The following is a 16,930-nucleotide window of genomic DNA, read 5'->3' on the forward strand; positions in this document are numbered from 1 at the left end:
TCTTTTTTCATGGTCACATGTGGACCCTGATCTTGCTGGGAAGCAGACTGGGTGTGACGAGCAGAGTCAGGGACATCTCCAGGCTGGGACCACACTGTTCCGCTGCCAGCAGGACAGGCAGCACACTGCCGGGGAGGGGATGAGGTGCTGTGCAAGCTGAACCTCATGCTGCCACATTTGCTCCTTCCCTTTCCATCACGGGCACAAGGACATTGCCAGCTGCCCCACAAGGTTCAGCAGGGCTCTTCTGCCAGAGCCCCAGGGATGGGGAGGGTCAAAGGTAGGGCTGGCCTTGAACCCAGCCGCCCCCAGCAGTCCGGATGTTAACGCTGTTGCAACACCGGCTGGAAGAATTTGAAGGGTCAAATTCCTTCAGAGCGTAACATCGTTGAACTCGGCCAGTGTAGACCTCCAGTCAACGTGAAGCCGTGCTGAGGAAGCCCAGTACCTCAGCACAGACCTGTTTAAAGGAGTTAATGTGTGACTGGCTACGAACCATCTGGAGCACACAGATGGCCTGCCCTGTCGGAGCTGGTTTCAACAGCTGGGCCCCCGTGCCATTCCCAGCAATGCTGGTGTAAATCCAGAAGAAAGCAGCTGAAGGGAGAGGGTTTGCAATTGCACACAGCATCAGGAGAGCAGAATCAGGCCCTTTCTCTGCAGATTTCCAGCAGGATGGCTACCCAGGGGTTTCTCTAGATGTATATGTCCATATTTTGAAATACAGCCAACATCACATTACTAAAATAAACCTCACAAATGTACCGTGTCTGGAGCCATTAAGATTAAGAGCTACCAACTAAGAAAAGTGTCAGAACACAATGGATTTGTGTCAAACGCTCAACTGTTTGAAGAGCCCCTTTTCTTTTAAGAGACTTGGCTACTGGCTAATGTCCAGATACCATGGAAAATCCACTCCTCCCCATGTCATTTGGAGTTCAGAATACAGCTAAATTAAAAACTAAAGAGCCTTTAGTTTTTAAGTGCCATACCTTGGGACCACATGATCAGAGCTGTGCCCTGTAGCTGTGTCCTCTGATCTCAGAGGGGAGAAACAGTACTAAGAAAGAGGATTGAAGGAGTAAAAGAGATGGGAGATGGCAGGAACAGCCTGTTGCAGCTCAGGATGCTCACCCAATCCCTGTTGCAGTCAGCCTTCTCATCATGTTCCAGAGGGTATCGGGCAGGTTGTATTTCTGGGGTCACATAAAAGAACTGCTCACCCTGTTGTCCCATATGGCCAGCGCAGGCACGCCTCTGTAAGAAGGGTTACAGAGAGGCTGGAAGCTGCTGTTCACAATGGATGGAAAGTCTCCAAAAGGCAGTTGCCAGTTTCACAAAAGCAATGAGAAATCCAGAGTCCCGCTGGCACCCGCAAGTCCTCCTGCCTTGGCACCGCCGTGCACCCACCGCCGCCTGCTGCTGCCACCCGTGTGCTGGGAACCCTGCTGGAGCCCTTCCCACGATAACCAGGCTGCTGGTGGCCAGGAGTTTTCTTTGGTGGCTTCTTTAACCTATGGCTTTAGGTTAATCAGGCTTCTCCTGCTTAAGAAACCACCCTGAGCGTACCTTTTTTTTTTTTTTTTTCTTTTTTTCTTTTTTTAATGCCACGGGCTTAATTTTCTCGGGCTGATGAGCATCTACCACCACGCCCTCACATCACCGACTTCGGGCAGAACCCACGAAGTGTGAAGAGCTTCTCCGATTGAGACAGGAAGCGTGAGCTGAGCTCGGTTTGCAGCTCCCGCAGCCCACCCTGCATCCCTCCTGCCCCACCGGGACACCGGGGACCGGGCACCGGCAGCAGGAGCCCGAGCCCCGCTGCCGGTAGGTGTCACTTGAGGCTCGGGAACCTCCAGCACGCCGAGCTTTCCTCGCTTCCACGCAGAGCAGGAGGGAGCCGGGGATGAAACTCTTTTTTTTTCAGGGTTTCTCTCGTTTGTTTGACATAAACCCGTCGGTTTCGCCCCTCTTCAGACCACTTGTTCGGTATTTCCTTTCTTGTGGAAAAGACCCCGATAAACACCGATTGTGGGGAAACCAACCGCAAGGCCAGTGGAAGTATTTGCCAAATGCTGTTTGCCAGATACTCTGGCAAAATATTTGCCAAATACTTTAGAGAAAAATACAGTACGCGGGCGGTGCAGTTTCAAAAGCAGTAGCTCTAAAAATGAATAGTAGAAAAAAACAGATTGGCAATAGCTCTTTGCAGACAATAAACTGTTGGGTGAAAGCCCCTCGCTGTCCTTGTGCCTCTTTAATTGTGGCCCCTCAGGGTGATGCTGCGGGGTCTGCATGTGAGCTGATGGCCACTCACAGCGGGACTTGCCAGAATTTGTATGGGTTCACCCCATTTTGGGTAGCCTCGCCTTGGGGATGCTGCTTGGACAGGTCCAGCTGGTCCTCACTTTTTACTTGTTCTCTGTTTCAGGGCATCTTATTTCTGCTTGGTTCATTAAAAAAGAGGTCATTTTCAGTTGACTGCAGCTATAAATATCATTATTTACTGCAGAGTATTTATATTGCCACATAGGTTTGTTGAGCTCAGGGCCACCGACTTAAAAAACAGATTCCCTGCCCTAACGAGCCCAAATACTTAATTAAAGCAGATAAGGCAGGACAAATAAAAACAAGACAAAACTCCTCTTGCTTTGAACCACCTCTAGGGAGCAGGTCTTGGCAAAGGAAAAGAGAGATTGTAATGCTCTAATAATAATAACGATAATTAATTGTATTTATAAAGCATCCCCTAATGGCTCTGGATGCTATACAACAACTTTAAATACAATTGAAAGCAGCAATAACAAGAAGCCAAGTGAAAAGCCAAGTAAGGAAATGTTGTAAAGATAAGCGTCTCTTACAGTAGCCAGCAAGATGTGGGGCTGCTGCTTTGGGGCTCTCCTAGGAAAGCCCTCAGGGAGCAGGGGGCTGCCCTGTGCAGGCACCTTTCCCTCACCAAAGTGTGCTTGTGTGGCACCAGAGGAGCTCTGTGCCTTTAGAGGTGTGTTTGTGGGGTTTCTGAAGCTGAAGTCTTGGATTCAGGCACCCAGTGCTGGCTGTGGTCTTGTGGGGAGGTCGCTGGAAAGTGGGTGGCTCGGGCTTGGGGCAGTGACACGGGTGGCTGGGGACCTTGCATGTCCTGCGTGCTCGCAGGTTGCAGGCCCTGGTTACGAGAGGGGATACATTTCAAAGCCTGCTTTGCATGTCCCTGTGTACACTTTATTTCCTCCCCGCGTCGCAAGGCAGCCAGCCGCCGTGCTTCGAGGCAGCCACATTTCCTCGCCTCGACGCTTCGGCTTTTGGGGTTCACCATTTGGCAAACAAAGACCGCTTCCCACCTCGGGCTGCGACCCGAGGGGGGACAGCCGAGAGCTTAGCGAGGCCGGAACAAAACCACTTCTCAAGACACCAAACCCCGTGAGGGCACCCAGCGCCCATCCATTAACCCCCCCCCAACACACACACTTCGGGTTTCCCCTCACGGAGCCCCGGGGAGGCCGGGCCGGGCCCCTCAGCAGCAGCAGCAGCAGCGGCGGGGGCGGGCGGAGGCCGCGCTTGTGTCGGCAGCGCCCCCTGGCGGCCCGGGCGGGCCGGGAGCGGCGCAGAGCGGGGCTCGGCGGGGCCGGGGCTGAGCTGCAGGGTTGGGGGGGGGGAGAAGGAGGCAGAAGAAGGAGCGGGATGGCGGGCGGCCTGGCCGAGGTGCTGGGCGAGGTGCTGGTGGCCGCCGACGGGGAAGAGGTGGCGGTGGCGGCGCTGGCGGCCCGCGGGGTCTCGCTGGTGGGGCTCTACTTCGGCTGCAGCCTGAGCGGCCCCTGCGCGCAGCTCGGCGCCAGCCTGGCCGCTTTCTACGGGCGCTTCAGGGGGGAGGCGGCGGCGGCCGGAGCTCAGCGCCTCGAGATCGTCTTCGTGTCGGCCGAGCAGGAGCAGCAGCAGTGGCAGGAGGCGGTGCGGGCCATGCCCTGGCTGGCGCTGCCCTTCGCCGACAAGCACCGCAAGGTGAGACCGCGACGGGGCTGCGGTGAGGGGTTTGTGCGTGTGTGGGGGGGGGGTGGCCCCATAGGGAGGGTCCTGCCGGGCTTTGTCCCGCTGGGGATGAAGCGAGGAGCGGTGGGGCTGCGGGCTCGGAGCCTTCCAGAAAGTTCCTGCGCGCCCCCAGGGCTCTGGGCACGGCTGGGGCAGAGGGCTGGGGGCACGCAGAGGGGCGGTGGGGTTGTGGGACTGGGTTTCGCCACGCTCCTGGGGGATGCTGAGGCTGAAAGGGGATTTAGGGGAGCTGCCCAGGATTTAGGGGAGCTGCCCAGGATGGTTTCTTGAGTCCTGGGTGTGAGGGAAAACGAACGAGCCCAGGGCCGAGGGCAGCCGGCGGGTGTTGGCCGTGCCCCGGCCTTGGCTGGCCCCGCGGAGGACGGGGACGTCTGCTGGGTGTGGGACCCAGTTCTTAAATAAAAGTGGGTTTTCTGTAAGCCTCCTGGCTTCCTTGGGATTTGCTCCTCGAGACGTAAACTTGGTGCTACGGCTGGAGCTGGCGGTGGCTCTGCCTGGCTGAGGGGCAGCTCGGGGCTGGGAGCACCCGGCTGCGTCCCCAGGGGATCTGCGGGATGTTGGCGAGGATTTGGGGACGGCATCGATCGGGTCTGTGGTTTCCCTCAGCTTGTAAAGGGACGTTTGGTGATCGAAAAAAGGATTGGAGCCGGTTTGGGAGTTCCTGGCAAAGCAGCCGGCTGAATCGATGCTGTTCTTTTTTTGGTATTTATTCAGCAGCTGGTATTTTTGGTATACTACAAGTTACAGTCCCTAATCTGAAGGGTTTCATCTGAAACACTGAGAAATACCAGACAAAAAGAGCTCTGTAAAACCCTGAGATCTAAGGCTGCAAGGGACGGGAGGGCAAAGACCAGATTTTCAGATTCAGCGAGTTCTCAGCGTTGGTAGGTTAAGGGGAAAAAAAAAAAAAAAGCCTTTACAAACGTAATCTTCTCTGAAAGCTGTTGAGCAATAATTAAAAAGATGGAGCCCCGCAGTGTCATTTCTAAACATCTTTCTGGAGCGGAATCGCAGCGGGCTGTTTGAAAGCCGCGGGTGCGGCGAGCGGGGTCCTCTCCCTTTGTCAGCCACTGGCGGTGGCCAGGCGGGCGCTTGCTCAGCCCTGGAGGAGGTGGGCTCGCCCCCAGCCCTTCGCCTGCAGCTGGGCTTCAATCCCACGCCTCGAGAGCCCAGGGGGTGACCCTTTCAAATGTGGGCTCTGCTGGGGTGGAAGAGGCTTCTCCTTCCTGGCCCGGACCCCGAGCCCTCCGCTGTGCGCATCGGCGAAGTCATCTTTGGAAATATTCTGTCATTGGGCTCGCTGTTGGATGTCCCCTCTTCTCAGAAGTATAGGTGGTGTGATTTTTGGCTGGTTTGCTGTCATTTTTGTCACTAAACCTCTGATTCCTCCTGTCCAGCTTGACCCACCTGGGTGCTGCTGCTGAAGACCCTCCAGTTTCCCCCCTTGAACCCGAGGCAGCTCTCAGCGGGCGCTGTGAGCGCAGGCTGTGGTCACTTGGCTTAACGAGGGGAGTTGCTTTGTCCCTCAGAGGAGCTGGGTTTTAACATCAGTGCCTTTAAAACCCAAACCTCTTGCTACAGGGGCATGAAGAGATTGTGGTTCCAATTAGCAGCTGGCCATTTCCCTGCAGAACGTTTCAGGTTGTTTAGGTGCTGGGGCTTTTTGCTTTGCCGTATTTGCTTTAAAAATTCCCCTGTAACATAATGAAATTGTTGGGAAGTGGTTGGAGTGGAAGGCGGCATTAATTTTACGTTCTGGCCAATACTTCCATCTATTAGATTGCGAGAAAACATGAAATAAAAAGATTATGGGGTCTTAAATTCTTATTCCAAGAAACCCTGAGTTAAATTCAGGATTATTTTTGTGCAGAGTGTAAAGTAATTGAAGCTTGTGCTGTATATTTTCAAAACTAAGCAGATGTGATGTGGCTTTGGAGGAAGCTTAATCTGTGGATAACAGAGAACCTATTTGTAAGTTATAAGGGCAATTATGTCGGGATATCAGATTTCTAAACAGGAGATTTATAATCTGTAGTTCAGGCAGATAGAAGTTTCCTTGTATAATAGGCTGCTTTTTAAATAGGCGGGCTAATGACCCGGCTCTCCAGAAAAGCACAAACTTTCTATTTTTTAACTACATGCCAGCAAGAGCTGGGGATGTCTAGCATATGCTCGGTACCTTGCAGGCTTAATTTGTTTAAAAACAAAGGCATTAGGAAAATGTAGACAGTCCTTTTGAGTTATGGCTCTTTTGCTCTAAAAGCTATTCTTAAACCCGATGTGAGACAAGCCCCAGAGAATTACACAGATTTACTGGAAGAAAAGCGCTGTGTAGATACAGAATAGGGATAAAAGGGAGGCAGAGACGTGGGAAAACCAGGCAGGGAACTGAAATTCATCCCTGAGCTCACAGCCTTGGCCCGGAGGGGCTGTGGGGAATCGTCCTTGGAGCTTGGCCGGGTGAAGCCGTGGCTCTTTTGTGTTGGTGGCTGTGGCTGGAAGACCTCTGGAGGTCCCGGCAGCCAGCCGATAGTTGGTCTGGGGTTGTGAAAGCTTTGTGGGGAGACGACTTACTGTCCCGTGTTGGCTGTAGCATCAGTTTTGTTGCTCAGAATTACTGAATAATACGGCTCTGACAGTTTCCTGCTTGTCAGACTACTGAAATATTTATCAGCGTACCCATCACCTTTCCCTGGTGCACTCCGTGGTATTATTATTATTTTTTTTTTTCAATTTTCTCCCTTTTCCGAAGCCCAGGCACTGAGCCTTGCTGGGTTCGAGCAACCAGCCTCCTTTCTGGGCTCACGGTAAAGTTCCCACAGTGCTAAAAGTGAAATAACCTCTTACTCCTGTGGATATCGGTGCCAGTAGCGTGGGCTGCCCAGGAAAGGAGCCGCTCTCACGGAATTCCTGGGGAGCTCGGCGATGCCAGGTTGGAGGACTGAGGGCGTCCTGCAGCAACCGGTTACGTTTGGGTAACTTTAGCAGGGATTTCCGTCTCCAAACCAGTAATAAAAGAGCCGGAGAAGTCAGCAAACATCTGGACATGGGGAAGGCCTTTGATTAATGAGGAGGATGGCGCTGTGCCTCTGTCTGAGCCACAGGCAGCCCTATTATTGTGAGTTTTTTTTTTTTTTCAAGAACGAAATCGTTACCAAATGAGATCGGAGGCCTTCAACTCTTGGTACACATCCCTCAGTCGAGGCGCTCAGGCCGGGTTTTGGGGAGCTACAGCAGCTGCCGGCGATTGATTTGTCTCCTGATGGAGCCTGGAGTCGCTGAGCAGGGCACAAGGGAGATGTCGAGCCGTCCCTTTGTTTCAGCCGGGGTTTTAGTTTAACATCACCCTGTCGTTAGCCGCTTGCACGAGCAGCTGCTCAACTTTTGGAGGGCTGCTTTCAGGCCGGCATTAATTCCTGACGGCTGCCCAAGGCACCAAGGGGCTCGGCGATGTCACCAGCCCCAGCTGCCTGCGTGCCCCGTGTGCTCCATCCACGGGAGCACCGACATCTCCTGGCCAGCACCAGCACCCCCAGCTCCTGGGTGAGCCCATGGGGGACATTTTGGGGCTGTCGGAGCAGTGGGGGCACAGAGCCTTGGGCAGGAGCGTGCTGTCCCTGCTGGCTGCGGTGCTTTGTGCCAGCTGGGTGCTTTTTGCTACCAAATTGGCTGCTTTCAGGATCGAGGAGGTGCTGCCACACATCCCTGCGTACAGAAGGGTGCAAGAAGGGTCCCTGCGCTGGAAGAGAAAAGGATCTGCATTAAGAGAAACAGTTTAAAAAGAGAGAGAAGTGTCTGCAATGAGAGAGAAGCAGTTCATCTTCTGCTGCTCTTTATTTGCCCTTGCTTTTGTTTCTACCTGTTACTTGCCTGGTGCAGTCACCTTCCTCGTTCTTTTTAATCCCGATTTTCCCCACCCCTTGTTCTTGGTGTGGCCGCTCGTGCGCAGCGCCGCACGCTCCGTGCTTCGCCCCGCAGTCTGTTTGCTTTCCACTGCCTTTATGCATCTGCCTGAATGCTGCCCAGATGCTTCCCGGGAAGGCCAAACTGTTTCCACTGGAGCCGAAATAGTTCTCTTCTGGTTTTAAACGAATGCAGAACATGTTTATTACATTTCTGTGATTACTCAGTGAAGTCTCTGAAAACAGTTTGAGGATCTCTCTTTGCTCATGCTGGTAAATATGTTTTGCTTGGGAGAGAGTGGTTTCCCTTCATCCTAAAGCTGGATTTGTGCATCCTGGTCTGGGTATCATCTCCTGTACTAATACAAAATGTGGCTCTTGCTGAGCTCAGTGACAGGGGCATGTGCTCTTCCTCTGTGCACGAGGAAAACAGCAGCTCTGTTTAAGAGGGAGAGGAGCGTGTTCATAGCTTTGGGTGGCTTTGTTCCAGTGGATTGACAGAGGTAACGGGTGATCCCAGCTGGGCATGGATAGAAGAACCTCTTCTGTACTGGGGGCACATCGTCCTCATCACTGCAGGTAAAAGGTTGGTCTTGGTGAAATGTGACTGACCTCTTGTGAAGATTTCTACAATAAATACTTTTTTTTTTTTTTTTTAATTATGTTTTCTGCCCCCTGTCTTTCCAAGAACAAGGCTTTTTCTCTCTGCTTAAAAAGATCGTCAGCTGTAGGAGCTCTGCTAATAGGACACCCCAGACGGATTGGTGAGGAGCTGCAGGTGTGCAGCGTGGTGCCAGCATTGCAGCTCTGCTGTATGAGCAGGCGGGGGCCAGGTCTGTGCAAGAAATGGTGGGGAGGAGGTGGAAACACCACTAAATCAGATGGTATTAAATACCTGGGGGGGAGGAGGCCCCAAACCCTTGGTTACAGGTGAGGTTACACCCTGGTTTTCAGGGACTTGCAAGGTTTCTTCTTGCAGCCGCCATCTGCTGAGGCCGGGGAGGCAGGCGGTCAGCACAGATGGGGGATTTGTCTGACGGAGGGTTTGGTAAGGCAGTCGAGGCAGTTTTTGAGTTTCATCATAGAAAAATATCGAGGTAATCGCTTTCAGCTGTATTCCTGACTTGGTGTTTTTTGGGGTGGGAATGTGTGTGAAATCCTTGGCTCGAGGAGATGCAGATTTGAAAAATCTGCTCTTCTCATGACATCAGGCTGTTGAGTAAGGAGCGAGGCAGCAGCAGCACCGACCGATTCTTTGTTTGCTCTGAAACCCGCTGGTTCTGAACCAGAAGAACGAGAGATCTCTGAGAGTGGCGCGGGGGAGCCTGTGTGCTGTTTTTCATTGTGGCATCTTAATCCAGATGTTGAAATGAAAACGTCCATTGAAAAATGCCCGGCTGACGTTTCATTTGTTACTCTCGGGTTGCAGAACTGAGCACAGCGACTTTGCTCCGTGCAGCAATCAGCACGGTTCCTCCCCAGCAAGGCGTGCCTTTGTAAGCTGAACGTGGAACTCTTCCACGGGAGAAGGTGCAAAAACACAGGGCGATGCTGGAGGGGCAGAGCAGCCAGCTTTCCATCTGGCCCAGGAGTGGCTCTGCAGCATTTCCACGTTGTGAGCGCAGCACCAAAGCCAAAACATTCTCTAACCCGTGTCGCTGACGCTTTTCCAGATGATTTCTGAGCGTATTTCGTACAGCTCTGCGGCGACCCTCCGTGCAGTCACCAACCATCTCCTGTGCAAAGCCCCCGGCCTTGCAGTGGAACCCCAGGATCAGCAGCCCCCAGGTCTGGGTGTAAAATCCACGTCCTGCAATAACATCACAGACTTCCTCTGAGGCTGGGTTTCCCCACACATCCCCAACGCCGCCCGCCTGAGCGCTTTCCCCAGGGGGGAAATTAATGTTCTGCGTGTCTCGCTGGTGTGTCATCCGCCGGGTTGTTCATTGCATCCCTTCGGCTGCTTGTTGCAGATATCCGAGGCCCTGCTCTGAGAGCCCTTGGACGCCTCTCCATAAACCTCAGGGGTATCTGGATCAGGCCCGTGCTTTGTTCACGTCCTGCTGGCTTTACAGCAGGGGGAAGCAGCAGGAGCTCAGAGCTCTGCCGTGTGGCTGGCTCGGGGGCTGGCCTCTGCAGGTCCTGCCCAAAAAGCTGCCCCAGGCCTCGGCTCGTGACTCAGCCCGCTCCAGATTTTTGGAGCAGTTTGATAACACCGGGGTTTGAATTGGACAAAACCGTCTCCTTCTCCAGGACTCGAATCAAGCCTTTTGTGCCATCACCTCTCGCTGTCTGGAGGCGCTTCTTAGTCCTGGGGCAGTCTGTGTGAAGTGGTAGGATTTCTGAGAGGGTCGAGGGATGTTTTGGAGGTTTCTGATCCCTTCTCATGGACGGACTTTTAATGTTTCAAAGCTGCGCACGGCGAGGTCAGCTGGTGCTGCCTGGGATAAGGTTTCACTTCTGCTGTGTTTTGCATTCCTGTTTTTTTCAGCGACGTTCCCAGCGTACGGGTTGGGTTATGGTTTTAATCTCGGCAAAGTCAAAAGATGCTTCGGGGGGGATCAGCCCAGGCTGCTGCTCGCCCCTGCCCCATGCGGGGACAGGGCGAGCTGCTGGAATTGGGGCTCCAGGCAGCATCAAGGGGTGCCAGGGGCTGCTCTGGGCTGAAGAAATGAGGCTGGGCAGCATTTGCCTGAGCATTTACCCTGCAAAAACCTCGTTGGTATACACGGGTTGCTTCCTCCTCCTCCTCTTTCTCCTTCCCCTCCCATTTTTTATCAGGGAGCCAAGTTCCAAGCAAAATATTCCAAAGTGATATTTAATTACTCTTTAAAATGCAACTATTTGTCTTATCAGCCATGTGGATTTCTGTTTGCCGCTTTGATTTGGCAGTTAGTAGTTTGTCATTTTTAAGAAGCTTACACACCCCAGGAATCTGTGATTTTTGTGCTTTTGAAAGGAGAGATGTTGAATTAACTGCGGCTTTGAACTATTCACGGATAATTTCAGGCCCCCTGCGTTCAGCAAATAACAAGCTGACTCCCGAGCTTTCAGGCTGGCTTGAGTGCTGAATAATCCTGGCTGTACGGAGCCTTTAAGTCAGCTCTGTAACACATCCTGGTGTAACACACGAGGTGTTTGATGCGTTCTCCAGGCAGGTGGCTTCGTGGCAGTGCCACCGCCGTGCGCTGGCAGTCGGGAAGGGAAGAGCACGCGGAGGGCGCTTGGATTCCTTGCGACTCGTGCTTTGTGTGCAGCAATTTCCTCTCGTTTCCTCGCCTCCCTTCTGCTCTTGATGCCTTAACGCTGCCGCGTTGGGCTTTTATTGGAACTTTTTGGCTGATGTTTTCGAACCCCAGCGAGGTCTCGTCACCTCGCTCCGGGACGCGCTTCGTTACAGGCACTTATTTCACAGGCGGGCAGCTGCAGTGGCAGACACTTCAGGGACCTGTCCGTGGCTGCAAAAATCCAACCTGTGCTGCTACAGGTGTTAGACTCCTACCTCGGGGAGCCTGTAATTTGAACAGGCGGTGAACAAAAGGCACGGGGAGATTTACAATCCGGAAAAGCCATACAGGAAATCTGTGCCACGGCCGGATAAATTCCAGACTGGTACCCGCAGCCCAGCATCGTGCCCTTTCTGGGATCCCCTTTCGGAGGGGCAGGAGGGTTTTGTCCCCCCAGCTGTGCGTGGGCAGCCTGGCTTGTAGTGAGCTGTGCTCGAGGTGCTGCCGTCCCTTCCTCTGCTCGGAGCGGCTTCCTTGTGCTGGGTCCCACCGCTATTTGGCTACGCAGCCAAAAAATACAACTGCGGCTTAAATCCGAAGGTCCCGAAGTAAAGATAAGGCCAGTGAAGGAGCTGGCGGTGAAACGAGGAGCTGATGAGTAAGCAAAAAGACACAAATACGTTCCTTCTCTTTCCCACCAGAGAATTTGTGCGCGTATTTCGGATTACCGCCCGGGTGCCGTGTGCGTGCGCCCCGCTGCAGGGTGGCTCATCGGATCATCGCCGTGAGTTTTCCAAAGAAAATGCAGTGTCGTGTTGACTGGGGGGAGAGCTAAACAGATGCAGGAATGTTTTCTGCATATTCTCACGTCCGCCTTTCAACACCGGCAACAATTGAAACCAACAATTAATACGCAGAGAATTTGCGGGCTTTATTTAGCGTGACCGACTGACTGAGCGCTGCTGGTGCGTCAGGGCCCTGCCTGGTGGGCTGCTGCGGGATCAGCCCCCTGCCCAGAGCACAGCGAGCCCCTCTGCTCACAAAACGAGGACGGGAGAGCCCCCAGGATGCTCCCACTGCTTGTGCTGGGACAACGAGCAGTGGAGACAGCGTCAGGGAGATGCTGGTCTGCAGAGTTAAGCCCCAAATGTGCTTCTAGGGAGCCGTGGGGACCACGAGCTGTGCTGCCAGCCCTGTAGGAGAGTGAGGGCAGGAGCCCGCTCAGTGGAATCACAGGAAAGCGAACTCAGGGCGCAGCAAACCTCGCAGAGCTTGCTCAGAAGGAGGAATGCAGCGGGGTGACCGGCGCCGGGAGTCCTCCTGTGCCGCCTGGGGCAGAAGCAGAGCCGGATTTCCCAGGCCAGGAGCAGCAGCGTGGCGATGGGGTGGTTTGTGAGGCTGTGCTGTGAGTTTTGCAGCCGGGAAGGTTGGGAACAGACCTGCCCAGCCGGGGAGAAAGGCTCTGGAGTCCTCTCCGCAAAGGTCCCTATTTAAAATTAATTTGCCAGGAGTTACCAGGTTCCTGGTTGATGCCCAAGGCATTAAAGGAAGGAAAAAAAAAGCTGGTGGCATCCTGGGGAGCCCAGGTGAGGTGTCTGGGATGGCTCAGGGTGACACTGTGGTGACAGCGGGGTGCAGCAGCAGCCCCACCAGGAGGGAGCAGAGAAAGGAGCCTCGCTTTACGTTTCAGTGCAAGGATTTGGGAATCTGGGTGAGAATTAGGTAATGTGTGCGGGAGAGAGCAGGACACAACCGAAACTAATTGCAACTGTGCGAGCGAGCTGGAGAGAGGAATTCTGCTTCTCCCTCGTTCCTGAGAGACTTCCCCTGGCGAGATGAAGTCATAGCCATTACTTCACGAGCAGCAGCTCAGCGTGCTGACAAATGAGCCCTCTCGATTCGTGCCGGAGCAGCTGAAGAGGACGTTGCCCCCTTGCAGAGACGGCTGGGCAGGTACGAGCAGCCACCCTGTGAGCGCCTGAGCCCCGCTCGGGGAGGGATAATTGCACCCAGCGGTGTGAGCCCCGCTTCCAGAGCAAACAAACGGCTTTAGGATCTCCCCCTCGCAGCACTGCTAGGGGAGTCCCTTTTGGAAAAAGTGTGAAGTTTATGGTAATGCGTGCTGAGGATCTCGTGGCGGATCTGAGCCGCTAAATCCTCTAAACCTGAGCCCACGGCCTCATTGACAGGGCCTCTCACTTTGCTCTGCTCCAAGCTTATGGTTTCAGTGCTCCAATATTTTTCCATACATGGAAGCATTCCTGCCCCAGCCCGGGCTAATCCTGACATGCCACTGCATCTGGATGTGAGCTCATTTCTCGCAGCTGACACTGTACACAGGCAGACGTCTGAACCTACTGGTGTTTAAACGGATTTACATCAGCCAGCAAAAGTCTCACCCCATAGGTAAGCAGGGAAAAAAAAAAAAAAAAAAAGTGTGGTTTCCCATTTTACCTACCCTCCAGGGCTCTTAGGTGGCCGGACAGGCCCCTGGTGCTGCTGTGCTGGGGAAATATTTGGTGTTTAAATGATGAAGGGGCACGAGTTTAACTGGACCAGCCTCCAGCACAAGCCCCCATCTCGCTGCCGTCTCTGCCTTCGCCTCCCCTGCTCTTTGGTTGCTCCGTGTGCCCTTCCTGGCTCTGGGCGCTGTCCCCCTCAGGTCCCCATCTCCCCTCCTGTCCCCAGAGCCCCCCACTCCGTCCTGCCAAAGGCTGGGTGCAGCTCGGGCCGTATCCACCAGCTCTGCGGGGTCCCACTCCCGGTTGAGCTGGGTGCCGCAGCAGCGCAGAAGAAAGAGCTGCTTGTGCTGCTGTGTGAGCTGGAGGCTGCTCCCATGCTGGAAGCTTTAATTAAATGGTCGTAAGGTGCTCTGAGATCCTCTGCTGAAAGGCCCTGTGTCAGGGCGAAGTCTCCAAAGGAAAGTTCAAGTTCTTCTGGGTGCTGCTCTGGTGCTTTTAGGGCGGGTTGGAGGGCAGCAGGTTACAAATCCTGCTGCACAAGCACTGCCTGAGCGCTCAGCATCCAGGAATGCGCTTCTTTATCAACTGATAGCTGCTGTTTAGCAGGGCGAGGAGTTATGCTGATTGTATCCTAAGCCGGTGACTCCCCACGTTTATTTTGCAGGCTGCTCCCTCTCTAATTCTGCTTGGCTTGGCGGCAGTAGCACAGAGGCTGCATTGCTGCTCAGAACCACCTCTCCCCTGCCATCTCCGTGCTCGGGGAGCTTTGCAAATCGTGCGAGGGTTTGTTCCCAAAGCTTTGGAGCTCAAATGAAGCTGCTGTGCCTGTTGTCTGGAGGGAAGGGGAGCAGAGCAGCAGCCTCCTTGCTCCGGGTGCCGGCGGCTTTTCCAGCCCCGTGCGACGTGAGCCCGGCCTGCCCCCCGCCGCCGCGCTGCACGCTCCCCAAATCGCTTCGTTCCAGGGTTAGAAAAGCCCCGGTTTTGTGTCCTCAGAGCTGGATTTCACAGACACGCAACGGGAAAGGTCTTAATGCCTCCAGCTTGATCTGCTAATCTGAAAGCATGGCAAGTTTTCCATAGGCAGATTTGCTGCCTGGCTTTCACGGTGCGAGTTTGCACAAATAGGTTTTAGTCCTGCGATGGGGCCGGGCTGCTGGGTGCCTCCCACCAAGATTACTGAGGTTTGGGTCTCTGGTGTTGGTGGAGGTGCACAGAAATAAATTTAAGGAGTAGGGGGTTCCAGGGAGCGGTACAAATGGCTGGAAATTGAGGGTAGGGAATAGTTAAGTGCTAACGTATGGCGTAGCTTTGATTCCTTTTTATTTTTTTTTTAAGGAATGGAACAAGCTGAGGGCTGCTGCCGAGCAGTTTTTCCTCCCCTCATGACACACTTGTCCTCGGAGCCTTGTAGGCTTTCTTGACAGTCGCTCCCACGCCTCCTGGCCGTAAGTTGAGTGATTTTGTGTGACGGGAGCACCCAGGGCCCTGTTTGGCACAAGGTGTTTATTGCCTGGGCTGTGCATGCAGCAGCGTCTGCTGCCCCAGTCGCTCCCAGGACAGGTTTTTGCCTAGAGAGGCAGTTTTCGAGCCAGTTAATTGCCAGGTTGTGAACCAGAAGGGGCCGTGGGTGTCCCTGCCTTCCCCTGCGGACAAATCCCTACCGGTGTCTCTCTCGGGGTGGAAGGGTGGTGACAGGAGGAGCCTCGTCCCCAGGGGCAAGGTGAGCACGGGAGCAGAGGCACAGGGACGGGACGGGACCCACAGCAGCGCTGCCTTGGCTGGGAAGGCGTCGTGCTGCAGGCAGCTTGACTTGGAGTTGCAGGAACGATCCAGGTTTTAGTCAGCTGAAGTCTAAAATGCCCCGTGAGCTGTGCCTTTTGGCTCGGGCTGCCTGACCGGCCGCCCTGCTTTGGGCCCCGTCCAGCATCCTCTGTTTGATGTTGTCTCCGCGAGGATTTACTGCAGGCTTCACAGCTGAAAGAGCGGGGCAGCTGGCGTGAAAGCCTCGCTAGGATAAAACTTGATAGGATGAGAGGCCACCGAATGCCACCTCTGTCTGTGGCCATCCCTCTAATTACTGAATTAACACCCCCGGGCACAGCCTGAGGGCCCACCTGGGGCTCGGGGGCTGTTGTGCTGGCCCCTGTTTGCACAAACACACAAGGAGAGGCTGTTCTTGGGGTAAAACTGCTTATTTTTGGGGGTGTCGGTGCTGTGCAGGCGGGGAGCAGCCCGGTCGGGGCTCCGTGGGACCCCCTGCAACGTGTGGCACAACATCCTCCCCCTTCACTGCTGTTGGGAAATCACACAGCAAACGAAGCAGCTCCTGATGGCCAGCGTGGATCATCCAGAGCTCCAGATTATTTTATAGCAGGGATTATCCAGAGATCCTTCCCCCAGCTGCACGCTTCCAGGACAGATGGACACCGAGTGGCACGGAGCAAGGCAGGAGAGCCCAGCATGACACAACTGCTGCTTGGTGGCACAGGTGGAGGTTAGGACATTTAGGGTTTCTTTGAGCTTTGTAGTGAAGAATCTGAAAACGTGATTCATCCCTTGATCCACGTCTCAAGTATGCGGTGGTGAAGCTAGGAAAAATCTGGGTATGTATAAAGCACTTCCTCCTGGGGGCTGGGAAACCCTTAGGTGCAGCATTTGTTACTTTACTTAATTGGGTTTGAAATCCTAAATGCTCAGAACAAGCCAGCTCATGTCTGTTGCAGGAAAAACCTCAATTGCTCAATAGGAACGGCTTTTCATCCTGCCGCACTAAGGAGAAAATAAGGTCAAATCTATTGAAAAGAAGAATTACTGATTTATGTATTTATTTTGTCATCTGCTCAGGACCAGGGAGATGGCTTAGCAGGTACAGCTCGTGGTGAGGAAGGTCGTGTGTGTGAGGCAGCTCCCGAGAAGGAAGGCGGTTCTGTGCCGATGCTCAGCCCTCTGGTATTTAGCCTGCTCTCTCACTTTGTAATTATCCCAGCAATTAGCGCGGTTACAGATTGTGCCTTGCCTTTGCTGCTCCGTGTGCGCTTCTCAGGGTTTGCTGGCCGTGGGAAGAAACCAGCTTGGTGCAAAAAGCACAAGCCTGGGCTGAAGAGGCAGCGTGATGGGAATCGTCGCCCACGGTGGTGCTGAGTTGCCACCTCGGTGGTGGCCACTGCCAGGGAGGTGGCAGAGGACAGCCTCTGCCTCGCCCGAGCTGGGGCAGCCGCATCTCTTGGGATTTTGTTTTGTTTTCCTCTCTCATTACTCAGTGTTTGCTTCCTCCGGAGCTTCAAGCTATACAAAC

At 54.0% G+C, this 16,930-nt stretch overlaps 1 protein-coding gene across 1 annotated transcript in view; it reads left to right on the top strand.

Moving 5' to 3' along the window:
• Positions 1-3,663: 3,663 nt before the first annotated feature.
• Positions 3,664-16,930, top strand: part of NXN (nucleoredoxin) — a 52,171-nt gene continuing 38,904 nt past the window's right edge. The window contains exon 1 of the mRNA XM_084493400.1: positions 3,664-3,996. Coding sequence (XP_084349526.1) covers positions 3,679-3,996 — 318 coding nt within the window. The 5' untranslated portion in view covers positions 3,664-3,678. The remainder of the gene's footprint in view (positions 3,997-16,930) is intronic.

This window comes from Aythya ferina (genome assembly GCF_964211825.1).
Source record: "Aythya ferina genome assembly, chromosome: 19".
In the NCBI taxonomy this organism is placed as follows: Eukaryota; Metazoa; Chordata; class Aves; order Anseriformes; family Anatidae; genus Aythya; species Aythya ferina.